The following is a 19931-nucleotide window of genomic DNA, read 5'->3' on the forward strand; positions in this document are numbered from 1 at the left end:
ACTTAATTTGAATCTTCACATCTTATCACTTTCTGACCCGATCCTCCCTATTTCTTCCAGTAGGCGCTCTTTTTCATTGACCAATTCCTCATTCTTCTGCTGAAGTTCTTCTATCTGCTTAGTTCGCTCCGAGTCCTTCCTGAAAATTTATGGTAAAAAACCAGGTTAAAAAAGGTCATTACACCTTGCATGCAACCAACAGTATAAACAACACTTAAAAAAATAGGCTGAGAAAGGTATTCGCACAACCTTGGCGACATCCACCAAAGGAAAAGAGAACCACAACTCTAGTACTTAGCCTCACACAAATATGTTACTTCTGTATGCATTTCTCTCTTTATACAAAGATTCAAGTACAATATTTAACCTCATAAACAATTTTTTTCACAACTCTTTTTGTAACTCTTAACTCTATATCAGATAGAAAGCGATTATGCAAAATTTTGAAATTCAGGGAAACTCAAACATTTAAAAAAGTTATATATTTGTTTAATAAAATGGCATTATCATATTGGCCGGTTGTAAATAAGTTATAAAAGAATTGCAGATATATCACTTAGGTCAGAACTCACCAAATTTCACTTGAATTGTGTTTGAGGGGAACAATTTCGATTTCGATTTGGATTTCAAATCAACCATGATTTTAAATTCAAGGTTTTGAAAAGTTCAAAAGATTGTTAGGTTTTGGAGCAAATCCAAATCCAAATTTTAAATATGATCCAAATAAGAAATTTATATTTTAAAGACCCGACTCCAAATCCTCCTTCTAATGGGTGCTATGAACTGTGTTTGTTGGATAATCCCGGTCCACCTGCCCCGGATCATACTCGGACAATTGGACCCTACCACCCTATTTCTCTCTTGTAAATTCACACCCATCATTGCAATCTCATCCGGTAAAATTTACCCAAAAAAACAAGTTGCATGGGGTCGAAGACCCCACACCAAGAACCTCGAGTTCTTTCAAACTCTCTTGCATGGTCAAAAACTTAAGCAAATCACTCAAAAATAGTTTGAAAATCGACAAGACTCCCTCAGTAAAGTGGCAGAATCTAACTGTAAAGAACACCAACTTACATGAAGTTGTAGACAAATACACTTAAAAGGAATTGCTGTCAGAGTATTATAGTCGTAACATATACCCAAAGCTAGTATATCTCATCGTCTGGAACATCAGGTGTCAAGAACTTCATTGGATCTTTACTAATTTCCTCGTAATTCAGTCTTGCTTTCACCCTTTCTGGCACAGGCATTAGAGGAATAATGCTATCCCTATCGATAACTCCATCGATTATTCCATATTCAACTGCTTCTATAGGGGACATGTATCGATCCCTATCAATATCTTTTTGGACTTGTTCGAATGAGCGACCGGTGGATTCTGAAATAATTCTTGTGACATTATTCTTATTATGCATGACTTCTTTTGCTTGAATTTCCACATCAATTGCTTGGCCACTAGCACCTCCAAGAGGTTGATGAATCATAATCCGTGTATTGGGCATCGCCAGACGCTTGCCTTTAGTGCCACCACCTAGGATTATGGAAGCCGTGGATGCAGCAATGCCAAGTGCAACTGTGGAAACATCGGCCCTCACAAGCTTTACGACATCATAGATGGCCATCGTCGCACTGATACAAATAACAACAGACAAATAAATGAGCCAGTAGAAAAAAGTAAAGTAGGGGGACCCAAGACTCCATTTAATCTAACAAACAAGATGGCACCAGGGTTGCAATTCCAGTTCGGAAATCATACTTTTCTAGGTTAATGATTGATGAGTTTTTGGTGACTAAATGAATGTTTTGACTTCAGTGCACCAATTAGCAAAGAATTAACATGGTATATTCGAATTCCAATGGAGGAAAAAAGAAGAAGAGAAGAATAGAAGAATAGAATATAACACAAGCCAATTGCAAAAATCCCGTATCACCACTGTGCCACTACAGGTGCTTACAATATATAAGAATTAACATCACTCTTCACACTTCCTGTCCAATTTACACCCCCTTCCACATCATGAATGGTTGGGAGGTGTTGGTGGGTAGGATCGGTTGGGAGGGGGAGAAGAGGAAGTATGTGGCCTCACTGTGGACACTATTGGTGAGGGATACGCCGGTGCTTTTCATACAGGTGGCAAGTAACAATTTCAAATGCCAAAATGGTTTGGATGGGCAAATGCGGTACTAGTACAGCATATCATCCTCTTATTTTGTGAACCTCATCTCGATGCAGATGGTGGCTTCCAATACCAGCTGATGAATGGGAACCAAAAGTGTAAACTATGATATGATTCAGCTGCGACCAAGGTGACACCGACAATATTGGTACATATGAAGTCACTGTCCTCCATGTAGAACTCCACAAGGGACTTGGGAGACCCAGTGGGCCAGGGGAATCTTGAGGTGCTCATTCCAGACAGAATTATGAGAGTTGGAAATGATGCATAGCACATGACGAATGCTGCAAAGCATCAATGGAGGTGATTTGGGCCAAAGACCTATTGGGCAAGCACTGGGTCTTAATTATTTTCAAATTGAGGTTGCCTTGGAGGTTCAGCAATGCATCTGATTTTCCTTGGCCATGGCAGATATAAGAAAGAATATAAGGGCTGCCTGATAAAGTGATAGGTAGGTGAAGGACGGTTTGAGGTCATTGAAGGAAAGGAATATATGTAGAACACACTTTTTTTCATTGGTTTCTCTGAAAAAGTCAATGCTGTAAATCAAAGTCGGTCAGATCTGGTTTGGAGGCAAGAGGCTGCAAGTTTCTAAAAATTAAAGAGAATGCGAAGAAAAAACATATAAAAGCATTATAATAAAAATAAGAAGATTCAAAAGGTTACATACCAAATTGCCAAAAAAAAAAAAACTATCCTTTGGCTCTAATACACTTTGACTATTCAGCCCAATGTTTCAAAACCACAAATATCCTCTTTCTTGATGTAAAATCAGATTAGGATGCTTGAGTCTACAGTTCATACTAAGCCTAACCTTTAACCACTAGGCTGCATTCTAGCGGATAGCTCTAGAAAGTTATCAGAAAAAGAGGCCACTTTACACATGGTTTTCCCAGACCCAATTCACATTGCATCTAACTGTAGCAACATGTCATGATGATGGTAATAGATGCTATCAATCACCCTATTACTTTCTAGAAAAAGAGGCCACTTTATACATGGTTTTCCCAGACCCAATTCACATTGCATCTAACTATAGCAACATGTCATGACGATGGTAATAGATGCTATCAATCACTCTATTGACAAATATTTAAATTTAACGCAAGCCAAAGAAAATTAGTTAAGGTTACGGTTGGAATTCCTTGAAATCCTTGTAAAGGGCAAGAACTTCTACTTTCCAAGCAATATAGGATCTCACACCACCCTAAGTTTTCACAAACTCTGTAAACCCTACACTATGTGTTCATGTATAAGAAAGTGGTGAATGGGATCACACATTGTTTGGGAGGGAGAATTTCAAGCTCTTTATAATAATTTCAAGAGGCTCCAATTGTAACCTAGACTAGTTCTTTTGAAATATGGGCTTAGATGTAGCTTGGGCCTTCCTTAGGTTGTTGCAAATGGTATCAAAATCAATCCCAACAATAAGTGTGGGACTTGCTGCCACGTATGATGGACTTGGCCTAGTGAGAAAATTGGCAATTTAAAGAGGGAGATTATAATTACCTTGAATTATGTGTACAGGAAGGTGGTGAATTGAATCCTACATTGTTTGGAAAGGAAAAGTTTGAGCCCTTTATATTGATTCTAAAGGGCTCCAATTGTAACTTTGACAAGTCATTTTGAAGTAGGTTTGGATGTGGCTTGGACCTTCCTTGAGTTGTTACAATCACCTCCCTTTAAACCCTTGTCGTTCTTGTCAAGTAATTAATCATATGTGGTAGGACTCTCAAGTCCCCTCATCTTATGGTTGGGATTGGCTCTAACACCATTTGTAAAAATCAAGGAAGACTCTCATGTTTGGGCAACTAGCTTTTTTATAAGTAATCTAAAGAACTAGTTAAGGTCACAACTGAAAATTCTTGAAATCATTATACAAGAACTTCTCCCTTCCAAGCATTGTGGGGTTTTATTATAAAGGATAATAACTTCTCCTTCACCACTCTCTCATACTAAAACTTGGGTATTACATTTTATTATTGAAGTTTCAGAATCCAAGCCCGTGTAACAACATGGCATGTTCTATTTGGGATAAGGTGGCTAAATTTAGTTTTACTTAGATCAAAATTCGTTGAAGTGGAAGGGTAAAGTTCAATCTGGATGTGAGGTAGCTACTATAATTAATAAAGAGCTACTGGAGCAAAGCAAAAGCCAAAGTTACTTTCTTTATTTTTTTCCTTTTTTGATTTTTTGGTTGGGGGGGCTCTTGTTTCTCTTTAATGTTTCATTATTGGCAGATATATTGATATGTTCACAAGACTAACCCTTAATATCCATTTTTTCATCTTATTCTCTTCCATGAATATTTTTCTCATTTGTTTTGCACTTGTCATGCGTACATAGTTGACGAAAGAGTTACAGGCATTTTCCGTAGAAGGAACATATGATAAGTGCAGGGTTAATACAACTCTTATCAACTATATGCCTTCCAAAAAGCCAACACCCCTGTCAGCAATGTCAAAGTTGATGCCTCCACATGCTAAAGGAGTATCTAGTTCATAAACCAGCAAAGCGAGTTTGGCAGTTCAAATATGTAATTCCAACATAACCAATTGTTTGGGTATACCACATAGGCAACTCGTATATTTCCCGCACCAAGAGATACTACAACTCCGGATTACTAAGCTTACGCGGTCATGCCACAGTGTTTTTCCTAGAAACTTGGGGGTGTTAATGTTCTAAAAAGAACAAGAGCATCCTTAGCTCGTACAAGTCTCTGAAATATAGTCTACCTCTTCATCATTGACTTTAACTATGACTTGTTGCCTTTCCACTATCTTTTCTCAGCCACTCAAAAAGGAAAATGAAATAAAATAATCTTTACCTCAAAGCGCCACCAGGGGAATTGATAAAAAGACGGATATCCTTAGTGTGATCCTGAGCATCCAAGAGCATCAACTGACTGATAATGGCGTCGGCCACGAAGTCATCGATGCTGCTCCCCAAGAACACAATCCTCTCCTTGAGCAGAAGCCCCATGGCGTCGGATTCGGCGCCTCTCATGGCGGTCCCCGGGGTCTGCGGAGGCCCAGCGGAGAGTTCGAAAGTAACACCGCTTCTTTCTCGTTGCTGAGATTCGAGGGCTAGGGATTTGAGGGGTTTGGGAGAGAAGGTGTGGAGAGAGTTGTGAACGGAGGTTCTGGGATGGCATGCGGGAGTGGAGGGTAGTTGGATCTTGAATGAAGAGAGATGGTGGGGGGATTTGGAGAGAGAGAAGAAGTGAGGGCATAGTAGAGAAGAGGATGAAGCAGAGGATGAGACTGAGAGCAAATCCATGGCGTGGTCCAATTCCTATGGAAGAGAGTTGAAACGCCGAGCAATTCAAAGGAAGGAAGGAGTTTGGATGGGCGAGAAACAAACGACGTCGACTAGAATTGCCGATGACCTCTCGCTGCAGAAAATGAGTCGACGTGTCTTCTTAAACGAAAAATTCGATCTCTTAACATTTTTGTGTAATATTTTATATATTTTATTAATAGGATTGATTATATATTATAAAAAATTAATATTTAATTATATTAGAGAAATGCGTAGAGAATATAATTGCATATAACTAAATTATAAATACAAAATTAAAAAAATAAAATTTAAAAAAGTTTTAGAATATAATATTTAAAAATAAAACTAAATATAAAAAGGGCCTTGTAACTTGTTAACTTTACCTTGATATTTTTAAAATAATAATAATATATACGGTCACTTTTATTTATTTTTGTACACTTTACTGATGTGATTAGTTATATCAATTTTTTAATACACAATTAATCATATCTGTTGTCTAGATGACTACACAAGAGGGGGTGAATTGAGTTGTATTAAAAAAATAATAATTATAAATCAAATATACAATATAAAATATAAACAAAATATGAAATAACAATAAATATAAAGAGTAAGGGTAAGAGAGAAGCAAACTCAGTATGTCAACGAGATTCGGTCTCACTGCCTACGTCCTTGTCTCAAACTACTCTTTGAAGATTTTCAAATTCACTATTCAACCTCATTCAGGTGGAGATAAAAACCTATTACACCTTTGAACAACACCGCTACAAAGGATCCGTGTAGAACACCCACTATACTTACAATTACCTTACACTTGGTGATTCAACTATTCCTTATGTAGAACACTTTCTACACGCATAAGGATTATACACACTATTTTTTTATACAAGAGCTGATAGTGGGTAGGTTATCAGAAAACACTCTTCAATGAGTGAAATAAGAACAATACAGCGCAAACTATATCTTTCTCAAAATGAACAAGGATTAAGGCTTAATTCTTAGAGAAGAGAGAATGAAAGTTTTGAATGAATATTGTATGTTCTAGATATTGTGAATGTAAAACTCTCAAATGATCTATTTATAGGCATATGAGACTTCATATTCAAATTTAAAAAGATTCACATGTCAGAGATAATATCATTCACATTTTCAAAAAATTTAAATAAAAAGTTATTTTTTTTTCAATTGTCAAAGACAACATCATTCATTTTTTAAAAACTTCAAACTTAATCTTTTAATTTTGCCATATGACAAAAAGAGCACATTTTACTTTTCAAAAAAATCAAAGCTAATCTTTTTATTTTTTGTATATGACAAAAAGAACACACTTTACTTTTCAAATATTTCAAACCTAATCTTTTTACTTTTTGCATATGACAAAAGGAGCACACTTTACTTTTCAAATATTCAAATAAAATATTCACATGTGAAAGATGATAATCAATCATTTTTAATATTTTCAAAATTCAACCCTTTAATTAAAGTATGCACATGTGAAAAATGACAATCAATCATCTTTCAAAAATTTCAAATTTAATTTTCAAAATATTCATGCACATGTGGAAAATGTATTTTAATGCTTTATGATAAAATATTAATTTTGACCCTTAATCCTAATTTCGAATTTTTAAGAGATTTACAATATTACTCTATGACTTTAATGTGAACTTGTTCCTTCTTACTCATGTTTGGTTCCTTGATGTGCTTGACTTTATTGTATAGACAACTTAATCTTGAGACTTTTTTATTCTTTGAATTTATTTGTTATCATTAAAATCTATGTGTAGATATATAATTACACAAAACTTAAAATCTTGGATTCAACAATATCAATGAAGTATATAAAAAAATACGTAAAAATGACTGTATATAAAATTTTTATTTTTAAAATATCCAATAATTTTATGCTTGTAAAATCTTAGTAGTCAAAATATGCGTTACTCTTCGGCTGGAGCTAGCTTTATTTATGTATTCATTCATACGAAGATTGCAATCTTTGGAGTGCATTAATTATAAAATACGAAGTGATATTTGTAATGTGTGCAAATGTCGTGTATCTTTCTTTTAAAAGATAAACAGAATATGCAAAAATTGTATATCAAGCATTCGTAATGGCCATGGGCTCGGGAAGGCCATTATTCGGCTATATTTTAGCCAATTCTCTTAAAAAAAAAAAAACATTTTACAGTAAATTAGTTAAATGAAGAGTAAAAATAAGTAGAGTTATTTTCAGAGGTTAGATCTATTGAGCCAAATATGCTGGCCATTCAATTTTTTTGCTTATTTTATTTCTTTCGTGTCTTTCTAAGCTATCATTGGTAGAATTGGAGCTCTCTAAGTACTATATGTTCTGTTGTTACTAGAGAAAAACAAATCAACTGAAAAATTATCATATTACATTTAGTTGGTGTATGTCTGTCAATTACTATATGTCATGCTATTAATACTTTTCAACATACTCAATTACTATTCATTACTTATAACCTATTTTTTATTATTATTCATTACTCTTTATTACTATTCAATATTCTATTATTACTTTCTACCTGCTATTCACAACATCCCTCAACACTTCTCAACACTCAAACCCAACTAACTCTTATTGTGTGTAGCATATATGCATTTCATTCCATTCAACCCAATTCAAATTAAAGCCGTGTACGTTTATAAATAGTTACGTTGGATTAAAAATATATTTGTTAAAAATTATCATTTTTTTTTATGTGCATATGTTTTTTTAAATAATTAACTTAAATAAACTTTTCCAACTACCATAAGAATAAAAATTGTGAATAAAGAATAGAAATAAATATTTAAATGGAATAAAGATATATTTAGAGAATTTGTTATTTAGTGTTGTTGAAAAGTGAATCACTCAACTAAAAAAAGCGAGTTTTCTAATCAAAATTTAGCTAAATTGTAGCTAGTTCACTACTAATGCTCAATTGCATTTAACATTGCTAGTATAAAATTGTCTTACCCGTCTGTAATGCCATCCTAATAGCGAATTCTTAAATCAATTCTAATTATAGAATATGCTAAGCGGATTTTTTCAAGAGATTCTAGACAATCATTTTACTTGTAAGCAACTTTATCTTTAGCTCAAGAGCCGTAAGAGCATGTCAGGTAGGGAAATCTCAACTAATGGCACCAATGATCTATAACTTTCAGCAATTTGTCATTTATGCAGAAATGGCCTCATTTTCTGTACTGGCCACATATTAAGGTATTCAATACGTATTCAATGCTGTCCATTGCTTATCACTTTTGATAGTAAGAAAGAAATACATTTGTCACTATGAAGTGAAACCACCAGTTCTCAACAGTTGTAGTTTACTTGTCACCTGATCTGCTACTTGTAATCGATCCTCCAGGATCCATACCGTTTTTCTTTCCAACTGTCGACACCTAGATGACACAATTCATAAGAAAAATTATCAAAATTTGATTCCGCCAACAGGTTAGAGAAGTTATTTAATTTTATGCCACTTTTTGTTAAATTACATCAACCAATCAGAAATTAGAGAAAGATGTCCTTGTCGCAATACGAAAGTCTAGCCACTTCACTGAATCCAGAGGCATGTCAGTGAAATCAGGGGTTTTTGCTGAGAATTATTCTCTCCTTTACAACAGTTAGGCCAATAAGTTTACTGATAGTATTTTCAAAATGTAATTTTTTTTGTTCTTGTCGATTTTCAATCTTTTCCAGTTTGTACAGGCTGTAGTCTTACTTAAAATGGATGCAACCTAATTTTGAAGCCTATATAAAAAAATTTGTTGATACATTTTTAAATAGAAAAGCTACGGAGGAGAGCTACTAATTCAAGCACTGAGTTAATGGCTAAAAATTTACTGCATGCCCGGTACCAAAGACGAAAACAGCAATAATGAAAGAAGTCGAGCGTAAAACACTCACCTAAGAACTCTCGTTACCGAGCGGCATGGACAAGCGATGTCTAAGTTGACGGAATCCCAAAACGGCTCCGGAGAGCATCCATTGATTTCTCATAGGATTGTGAAAGCTCGGTAATGGATGTTTTGCTCGCTGAAAAGTTTAAATGAAAACAAAAGATATCCAAAAGGGATGAGATTAAGGTTTATTAGCTGCTGATACAAAATTAGTGGGTAACGCTTGTTAGTATATACAAGATCACTATGCTTGATATTTATTATTTCATCACCCATCAACATGTGCTGATGGAGCTGGGCTGCTGGATGATGCATACAAAAACCAGTTTAGATTTTATTTACAGCTGACACATGCATGCGCAAACATGACCTCCTGCAAATGTGCATGGAGCTGGGCAGCTGGATGATGCATACAAAACCAATTTAGATTTTATTGACAGTATACAAATGCTTGCGCAAACATGACCTCCTGCATATGTGCAAACCGTCATACATAGGGGAATAGATCCAGCCTCCAGATTTGGGATTTGTAAGTGAATCAGGAGCTATTATGCAATTCCGGATTAAAGTCCCCATTCGTTGCAATGCATCATGTACTCGAAATCCACTAGTCATTAAGGCATATGCAATTTGCAAAGTTCCAAATTTTCTTAAAAGCAGAGTCAAAACAACATACCACGGGTTGCACTGGCCTGTGCATCTGCCATGAACTCTGCATATGAAGCCTGAAAAGGGATCATTAGTCACACTTGTTGAACAACTGAAAGGCATAAGAAAAAATCAGCTATTGTTTGTGATTGAGGAAACACCTTCATTGCTTCCCGGCTTTCACTGATCCGTTCAAACATCTTCTTATATTCCTTCTCTGCTTCATCCATCACTTGTTGGCACGCTTGAGTCTGAATCTATGGAATTAGAATGAGAAACAGAGAAATAATTAGCGGGAAAGGCTTTGCTAACATGGTTTTTGTGCAGGTAACAGCTTTCAGAAGTTGATAAGTATTGTGCAAAGGAGCTCCTCGTCTAAACCAGGTAACTAAAACAGACAAAACGAAAATTTAACGAAGTTACAAATATTTAATTAAATAAATATTTAATTAGAGCAACGAAGGGGCTAAAGTGTAAAATCACTAATTGTCTAAAAGCGGGAAATATTTAATTAAATAAATACAACTGAAGAGTTCGAATTTAGAAACTATTTTGATAACAAGCAAAATCATACATTGTCTTAAAAGCTTAATCTGACCAGAGTAAGTAGAATTTATTATTATTTTATATGTTAACATAAAGTATCCAACGAAGAATGAAGCGTATGATGCGTTCTTTCTTATATCACAAACATATAGAAAAGATCCATTTTTACAGACATGTGAAAGCAGTTCATGCGAACTTAAGGAAGTTTGAGAAATGGTAAAAGCATAAGATCAAATTGAACAATCCAAAATCCAAGAATTCAAGCCTAGTAAAACCATAATTACGTTGGAGAGCTAGCGAGATTTTTTTCAAAGCACTCATCGGTGAACTAATTCAATGTCTTAAAATCAGAAATCATCGAATATCCTGTTATTCCTTTAGATATATCAATTTTTAGATTAATCAGTTTGGAAGCTCAGAAAACGAAAGAAAAGTAGAGAAAATTATTTCAGGTTTCAGAACAATCTTTTAACACTGGGCGAGAGAGAGAGAGAGAGAGAGAGAGAGAGAGAGAGAGACCTTGAAGCGCTTGTGGAGGCGAGACTGGGAAGCGTCGAGGTCCTTGAGGATCTCGGAGTGTGAGTGGTCGATGTGGTGCTTGAGATGGTCGAGGCGTGAAGATGCGAGGTCCTTGAGATCGGAGATGCTGCTTAAGGCTTTCAGGGGAGTAGGCAGCAACGCGTCCTCGTCGAACTTCGAGGCCGAGGCCGAGGCCGTATTCTTCTTGTTGGTCATAAAGAAAGCCGATTTCGGAGACACGTTTGGAGGAGAAGGAGAAGAAGGAGTCGGCATTGGCAATGGCGTTTCCAGAAGCTCCGTCACCGAGGACTTGCGACCCCCTTTCTTCTTCGTCTCTCTCTTTCTCATATTTTCTGTGCTTAAAATTTTTGGAGCAGCGTTTTCTGTACCATGGAATGGGCAGTGGCGGGTATTTGTATTTGTATTTTTTTATGATTTATTTTTATTTGGACGAAATTATGATTTATTTTTATTTTTTTAAAGGGAGGATAGAGTACCGACTACCGAGTCACCAGGCAACATTTCTCGAGAAAAGGAGGAGTTTTATATGCTATATTACTAGGAAAACTATACCCTTCCCCTTCCCCCTCAAGTGACCGCTGGTCTCGGTGTTTTTTTTTTTTTTAACTTGGTAAGAAAATAATTTTAAGTGTATTGATAATTTTTTTAAAAAAATATTTAAATATATTTAAAAAATATAAACAGAAAAAAGAAAAAAGAAAAAAAAAATCACCTAGCAGTTAGCTTAAGCGGTGCATCCTGAGCGGCAGAGTAGCACTGCTCATATTACTATCTCAATTTTATTTTATTATGTAAAATGTGACATATTAATCACTATTAAATTATTTTTTAATGAATAATTTTTTACCATCCAATGATAATTAATGTGTCATAACTAACATAATAGAATAAAAATATGATAAAAGTATGGTGTATAGCATTACTCCTCAATATTTTCTGACGCAATATTAAAAAAAAATTCTACACACTATATTACTATCCTATTTTTATCTTACTAAATAAAATGTGATATATTTATCATTATTAAATGATTATTTATTACATGCTTCTTTATCATCGTGATGAATGTGTCACATCTTTAAAAGAAAGATAAGAGTGTGGTGTGTAATATTACTCAGTATTAAATAATAGACCCACAAGTAAAATATAATAAATAGTTTTTAATGATTTAATATTGTATCATAGAATGATGATAGGATAATAATAAAAGTAATGATGGGTCTAACTATTATATTTTCATAAATCTTAACTTGGATCTAAATTGTCAAAACTAAATAATTTATGATGTAAATAGACCGCTTTGATTATTTTAAAATGCAAATTAGAAAAAAGGTGCTAATTTTTTTGGGCAAAAAAATAAAATTTCCTTTTTGAATTTATTTGTTTTTGTTCCTTATAAACTCGGCAGAAAATTCATATATATATATATATATATATATATATTTTTTTTTATAGGACTAAAAACAAAAGGTTAAAAATGGGTTTGGGATTTTCAAATAATGCTTTCCATATACCAAAAACAACGATTAAACTAATAAGGAAGTTAAGAACTCAATCAAAATGGTTCGCAACTATTAAAAATAATTTAAGGCGCATATTGTTTGAACGGAAATGAAGATTTCGTAAAAGAAATAAAGCTAAATGAAAGATTAAACTAAAAAAAGAAATAATATTTATAGTCATGGAGTGTTCAAAGACTATGTAGTTTTTTTAAAAAATGTAAATAAATATGAGATTAACATGAAAAAAAAAATTAATTTTTTAATAATAGACTTTACTCTTTTTCAAAACAATTACACGGTGCTTATAAACTCTATGACTGTATGTAACATTACTCATTATGCCATATTCTTGAATTGGTAATATTTTCCACTTTTTCAAAATTAAAATTTATGATTTAATGAACCATAGGAACAAGCTCAAAGTTCTTTTTATATTTTAAAGTATTGAAATTGATTTCATATAAAAGTCTGAAAAGTTTTTTTCATCAATGGTTTAAAATCCAAATGTCAACCCTTAATAACCAAGTAATTTTGTTTTCCTCTTTAACATGGGAATTGAGGGTCCCATCATAGGTGTCCTTCCATGGACAAAGCAGACATCATACTGTTAACAAAAATCAACAAACAATGTGCTAATGAAAACAAAATAATCACAAAAATTTCTCCAACTCCTTCGGTGAAATTCTGTTAGGATAAAGTAGTTTATATATTTGTTCTCCCATGTAAATGCATTTTCTCTTTTGTCTAAAATAATCAATACCAGCCGGTTGGAAGTTACCAAACCCAACAGCAGAAGCACCTGCCATTACCATACACACAGAACACTTGTTGTTACCATACATACCCAAAAATCAGCATGAAAAGATCACCACAGGCTGCATGATTCTTCAGCAAGCAAATAAAATCTTGAAGCCAGGTGATATAGCAGCCGGCACATTCACTGCCACAAGGGAGCTCTTTCAGCGACAATTGCAGTTTTCAATAGTAAACAGGTCTTATATGATTCTGTCAGCATAGCACTCCAATGTGTTCTGCCATTACATTTCTTCTATTATTTCTTCAATGGTACCTGCATTTCGGTTGAGAACCATTAGGGAGAGAAGATTACAGTTGATCACATTAACCCTCTCTACATGTGGCCATGTCTCTGTGTGTCTCCAAAGAGTCCTTAATTTGGGGAGGTTCTTCAATTCCAATGTCCGTAAGTTTGGAACTACTGGATCTGGAGCCAAAGTTTGAATTGAACGATGACTAAAAAGCTCTTCTAACTTGTCACAGGAGCTTACTTTGAGAACTTCTAGGTTTGGCAGGGCGTAAATGAAGTAGCCACAGGAGAGAAGAAATTTCATTTGGGAACATCGAGTCACTTCTATTAATTTTAGTAAATCTGAGCCCAAGATAGCCAACAAGTTCTGAAATGCTTTCTAGGTAAGTCAGGTCTTGGAGATGAAGTTCCTCTAAATTTGGTAGTAGGTCAAAGTGAGCAGCACATCCTCCTGCTGGCCGTAAACTGCTGTTAGAGCCTGCAATGGTAAGTGATTTTAAACTAGCAAAGCAGCCAGCACAGGTAATGACCAAGTCTTCTAGCATCTCATTAAGTCCCCAACAATGACTTAAGACCAGGGAACTTGCATTACTGAGCAACCGATCAATCCCTCCTCCTTCAGAAAGGTTAAGACTACTGATAGTTACCCTCCTTTTGTCATGTCTAGTTGGTAAGGAGTTGGCAGTTGGGCCAATAAAGAATTGGTACCTTCTTAATCTATTTATCCAGGAAAGATCTTCAGAACTGAGATAAGGGATTCTCTTCAATCTGATGGATAAGATGCGTAATCTCTCAAGGCATCCGAGCTCTTCAAAGCATGTCAGCTCCTTTTCCACCGCTTCCTTCACACTCAAATGGTAACCACTCAATGTCATATCCAGAATCTCTAAAAAAGACAGCCTGGATATAATTCCAGCTTGAATGGTTTCTAGATAGTGTGTGCGGGATAAGTTTAGTTGCCTTAAGTTGCACAAATTTTCCATACCTCTAGGCAATTCTCTGATACGAGTGGCAGTGAGATCAAGCACTTGAAGTCTACTAAGCCCTTCCAGTGGGGGTAATTCTTCAAGATAGAAGCAATCCCTTAAAAGAAGAGCACGGAGGTCACCAAGCTGAAGTAGAGAAAGAGGTAATGACTGGATGCGGCTTCCACTTATATTCAGGACCCTGAGTGCTTCAAATCCTTGCAAGAATCTCTCAGGAATTCGGTCAAGGGGAAGATTACCTTGTAGTAGCAGAGTTGAAGCCTCTGCACATTCTATAACACAATCAGGTAGCCTTGTTATCTTGTTATTCATAAAAGAAACTCTTTTGAGAGAATTTGACAACTCAATTGCAGAAATCCTGTTCAAGCCAATCCCTGAACGAACAAGGGATTTATGCCCATCCTCAGCCGATGATGCAATCCATATAGCAACATCACGAACAACATCGTGCATCTTCACAGTGCCCTCACGGGCACCATCTTCTAATAAACAAGAGTCTTTTAGATTTTCAATCAAAGCAATTCCTCTATTAACTGAATACTCACTGTTTTCATGTTCATCTATCAAACCTTCTGCCAGCCAGTACCTTACTAGTTCGCCTATTTCAATTGAGAAGTCCTCAGGAAACAAAGAGCAGTACAGGAAACAAGGTTTTATGTTTTTACCTTCTAATGAGTCGTAACTCCACTTCAAAGGCTTAAAGAGCCTGTCCTCAACGCCTCCTGTACAAGGCACTGACCTTTGCAACTCATTTAAAGCATGCTTCCACAGCTTGACCATTGTCTTTCCTCTCATAGCAGTTCCCATGGTGATGATGGCCAAAGGCAACCCACAACATTCTCTAGCAATTGCTTCTGCAAATGGCCTAATGTTTTCTAAACTAACAACTTTGCCTGCATTTCTAATAAACAATTGCAAACCTTCTTCATCATTCAAAACATCCACTTTAACGTCTTCATCTGTCATCATGTCCCTACAAACATCCCGAGACCGAGAAGTCAGCATGATCTTACAGCCCGTATGAACTTCAGGCAGCGGGATTCCCAAACTATCCAAGTCAATTTTCTCCCAAACATCATCTAGAATGAGTAGAAAATTTTCCTCAATCTCGAGTCTTTGATAAATTCGACCAGCCAATCTCTCTATGCTTTCTCCTTTTCTTGCCTCCAAATTCAACCTCTCAGCTATTTGTGTCTGGACCTTTTTTATGTCCAAATTCTTGGAAACGGTTGCCCATATGACGATGCCAAAAGGCTGCATTGAAGTACCATTGAGCTTATTGTTCAAGTTTCTCACCAAAGTAGTCTTGCCTATTCCTCCCATTCCCCAAATACCAATCCTTCGGACTTCAGGGTCAGACAATAGAGTCACAGTTTTTGCTAATGTTTTTGATGCCGTTGTTTCATCTTGAATTGAAGGTCCAGGAATATGCTCCACAGCTCTGGGGACTGAATAGTTGACAGCCACAACACCGATATGGGAACTTCCAGATTTTAGGAGCCATTCTATCCGTTTGAGCTGTCCTTCCACTTCCCTGCTTATCCTATACCGTTTCCTAGAATTTACGGAATGCCGAGAAAGCTTTACTTCTTGAAACTGATTGACTTCAATAAGAAGCTTTTCAACCTCATTAAGCCACTCAATAACTTGAGTGCTTAGCACTTTTCCTTCTCTCTCAGCTGATTCCATTTCAGTTTTGACATTTTCTCTGAGATCCATAAGGGATTTCTTCTTCTTTTCCAAGAAATCAAGGTATGATCGGAATTTGACTGTGCTCTTGATCATAGAATAAACAGATCCAAAGAGAGGCCTGCCTATTGCTACCACTGCTTCAGCAACAATTGAAGCCAGCACTTCCATGCTATAAATTTTGTTTTGAGAGATCTCAGAAGGTTTTTGCAATGTTAAGGAAACAAGTCCGTCTATGAAAACCACTGCGGAGACTTTCATGAGATGAGATAAGAGTTAAAAAATCCTTTTGTATTCAAACCTTTTTGTGTTGAAACCTTTTTGCCTTGGCTTGGCAATGCCACTCTAGGCACTATTCGAGTCTTGACCCAAGGATGGCTTAAATAGCTGGGTCAAGAGTGGCAACTAAGGTTACCATTCAAGGCTCTCCATAAAAGAAGATGGTGAAATTGGATTTATTTGAATTTAAAAAATTATAAATTTACTCAAAAGTGTTGGTAAAAATGATGGCAAAACTATTATCTAAAAGAAAATAAATTTGAGGTAGAAAATTTGACAAAAATGTAAAATAAGATAAAAGAGTGTAAAAAATTTACCCCAAAAAAAAGTTTGAAAAAATGGTATATTAAATAAAAGAGGGCAAATAGTTTACCTAAGGTCCTAAACAATTGAAATGGTATGAAGAAATCAGAACAAAAAATGCTAAAAAAAATAGCATGAATTGAAATCTTTAATCTTTTATATATATATTAGGTGAAAGCAACGTGTAAAGCACGTTTGCCTAATTTAATTATACGATTATTTTTAAAAATTAATATTGTTTTTATTAAGAATTTTTTTTATTAATAATGTAATGATTTTAGAAAAAAAAAAATATAATTTCTAACATAAAAAATTTTACAATTAATTATAATTAAGTAGATGACAAATAATTACAAGCTTTCATTTTTTTTTTCTTAAGTAGATGAGAATCACAAGATAAATAGTGTTTTATCTTGGTTTCTCCATGCCATTTATTTACTACAGATTAAAACCAGAATAGTTTCAAAATATAATCCTTAAAATTTTTCTGAGTATATGTTTCAACATGAAAAGAGTAGATGAAATTAAAATTATGCCGTAGAAAATCTGATTCTCACAATAATGGCATGTGAGAAGTGGGGAAAAGAAAAGATATAAAAGATCAAAGTGAAAATATAAGTTATTCATTTCTTTACAAGGCCCTTACATCTCCTTCACTTTCTTGCTTGATGCTAAACACTATAAGCATAACTTTCAATTGCATGTAGGTCACCTCTCAAGTTCCTTGCTCTGCTGCTTTCGAAGGTCAATAACATCAGGTGTCTCAACACCAGTAGGAGTGCTGAAAAAAAAAACACGTATAAGTGATAGAAAGTGCAGTATACAAATACAAGATCAGTCAATGATCTACAATAAAATATTTAAGCACACAGGGTGAAACATGAAAAGACCATGATCACAACATTTGAACAAAGTAAAGCTAAATTTGCAATGGTTATTCTGATATGATCGCAAGGGACAGTCATTTCATCTGTTCTGTTTCTGTTTCTTTTACCATTTTTTTTTATAAGTAATCAAAATCCATTCCATCTTTATGTGTAATGGGCTAGAAATTTCAATTCTCAAGAATTATATTAGGTAATTTGATTAAAATATTTAGTTAACCATAAGAAAGTATATAAGGGTACAATTAGTGGTTGTACCTAAAGGCATACGTTGAAATAGATTGGCACAGAAAATGGCCTCCAAATCCCTATATATCGATATAAGATTATTCATGAAAGGCGCAATTATTAAGTCTGTCAACCATAAGAAGATAGATAAATCATTTGTATCAACAAAGAGACAAAAAATAGCTAAGAATGATTCTCTTACTAACCATTAAAAGATACTAATTAGAAAAAGTAAAAAAATAGAGATCTAGGATGCCTATACTTGGTTTTGTATGTAGAATATCTTAATTCCCAAGTGGTTTTCATATTTTTTTTGTCATGTGTTTAGAGGTACAACCATCTTAGCACAGAATGAAGTAGAAAAAGGAAAAACAGAAAACGTCACAATTTAGCATAAAATATTCACATGACAAAAAAAAAAAAAAAAAAAGAAAAAAGAAAAAGAGACACCAAACTAAAACATTTCCTTGTTAACTTAATCATTAAAAGGAGGATCTGTATGCCAAGAGTGGCAATAGTACATGCAATAGACTCCTCTCCCCTTTTTTTTTTCTTTTGCAACTATATGCAGTTGATTATGAAATCAGGAATGATAGGAGTAGGAAAACCCTAGAAAATACAAAAAATATTAGCTTTCTCTTCATCAAGCTTATATCTAGGTTTTCATCTTGTACACTCTCTGTGTACTTGATTTTTACCTATTTACTGGAATAGAATTTCTTATTACCTATAATATATATATATATATATATATATATATATATATATATATATATATATATATATATATATATATATTGGCTAATGCTCAACTTTCCCTAGCAAAACCATAAGCTCAATACCAAAAAATAAGCAAGAAATCACCCTGACAACTTGAATCAACAAAACAAAAAGCTCTACTTCTTTAAAATATTACCACAAACCCATTACAGGTGAGGGCATGGGAAAAACATATTAGGATATTATAGGCCTAAACATATCCCATACCTGTATCTTTGCTATGGTCTTTGCATCAAGAAACTTTTGTTCAGCAGGCCAAAGCATCTTTTTGAAGCCAGGACCAGCATTGACAAAGTACATTTGATGCAATGTGTGTGGATTTATTGAAACAGTTATATATAAACAATACAATATTTGAAAACCAAATATAATTGGGAAAACTCCAATATCTCGGGATGGTAACTATTGTCAATTTTTGTCATGGCAGCCAAGAGATTTGCAGTAGTCTGGGTAGAACAAAATGTAATTATCAATTGGCAACTAAAATCTTGGAAAGAAGTACTTGCAATTTACACAAAGAACCAACCAATAGTAGAATAAAAAGATTTTTTTAAGTTATATCCATAACATAATTAGTATTTTATTCTTGTCCAGGCCTATTAACAATGTGATTTAGAGTATCCTAGCATGATGGCAGTGTATAGAGCAGCAACGCTGAATCCAGATCGGATTGAACACTAAAACGTATTGAACAACACACACTAGTGGTAATTTCCACCTGCCCCCCCTAAAAAAAAAAACAACAAAGTCAGCAAAACTTTACTGAGATTCTCCCATGACTGACCCAATTCAATTTGACAAAGACTTTCTAGCAGAAAATTCAACTTACCAAGCCCTGCACATCTAATATTGTTGTAGGAACCATTCAATACCTTTTATATATATTGGTTTGCCCTGATTGTGATGTATAATTACTAATCAAAGTAAAAAAAAAAAAAAATACCATTTATTAACTATTTATTTAATATCAAAACTCTATAAACATTCGTCTTTCAACAAGACCAAAATCGGGGGGTAAAATACAAGAAGACTTCCCCAGTCCCAAACTAAAAATAACAATAAAAAAGAAAAAATAAACAGAAACAAAAGTTTAGAAAAGCAACTTCTCTATTCTAGAAACCCAATAT

General features: G+C 34.5%; 3 protein-coding genes across 3 annotated transcripts; all 3 read right to left on the bottom strand.

Moving 5' to 3' along the window:
* Nucleotides 1–958: 958 nt before the first annotated feature.
* On the bottom strand, nt 959–5596 carry LOC122280624 (ATP-dependent Clp protease proteolytic subunit 4, chloroplastic-like). The gene is made up of 2 exons (XM_043091596.1): nt 5008–5596; nt 959–1632 (listed from the first exon to the last, which is right to left on the bottom strand). Exons 1-2 carry the CDS (start codon nt 5457–5459, stop codon nt 1149–1151), a joined length of 936 nt encoding a protein of 311 aa, XP_042947530.1. The 5' UTR covers nt 5460–5596; the 3' UTR covers nt 959–1148.
* Nucleotides 5597–8619: 3023 nt separating this feature from the next.
* Nucleotides 8620–11609, bottom strand: LOC122281940. The gene is made up of 5 exons (XM_043093820.1): nt 11088–11609; nt 10184–10279; nt 10051–10099; nt 9382–9510; nt 8620–8873 (listed from the first exon to the last, which is right to left on the bottom strand). The coding sequence occupies exons 1-4, from the start codon at nt 11433–11435 to the stop codon at nt 9422–9424; spliced, it is 582 nt and encodes a 193-aa protein (XP_042949754.1). The 5' UTR covers nt 11436–11609; the 3' UTR covers nt 8620–8873; nt 9382–9421.
* A 1634-nt stretch (nt 11610–13243) lies between these two features.
* On the bottom strand, nt 13244–16682 carry LOC122280581 (disease resistance protein At4g27190-like). Its single transcript, XM_043091538.1, is given in 2 exon segments — nt 13244–13993; nt 13995–16682. Coding segments are annotated over 2 exon segments (2943 nt in total). The 5' UTR covers nt 16592–16682; the 3' UTR covers nt 13244–13647.
* Nucleotides 16683–19931: the final 3249 nt, after the last annotated feature.

Source organism: Carya illinoinensis, chromosome 11, assembly GCF_018687715.1.
Source record: "Carya illinoinensis cultivar Pawnee chromosome 11, C.illinoinensisPawnee_v1, whole genome shotgun sequence".
Lineage (NCBI taxonomy): Eukaryota > Viridiplantae > Streptophyta > Magnoliopsida > Fagales > Juglandaceae > Carya > Carya illinoinensis.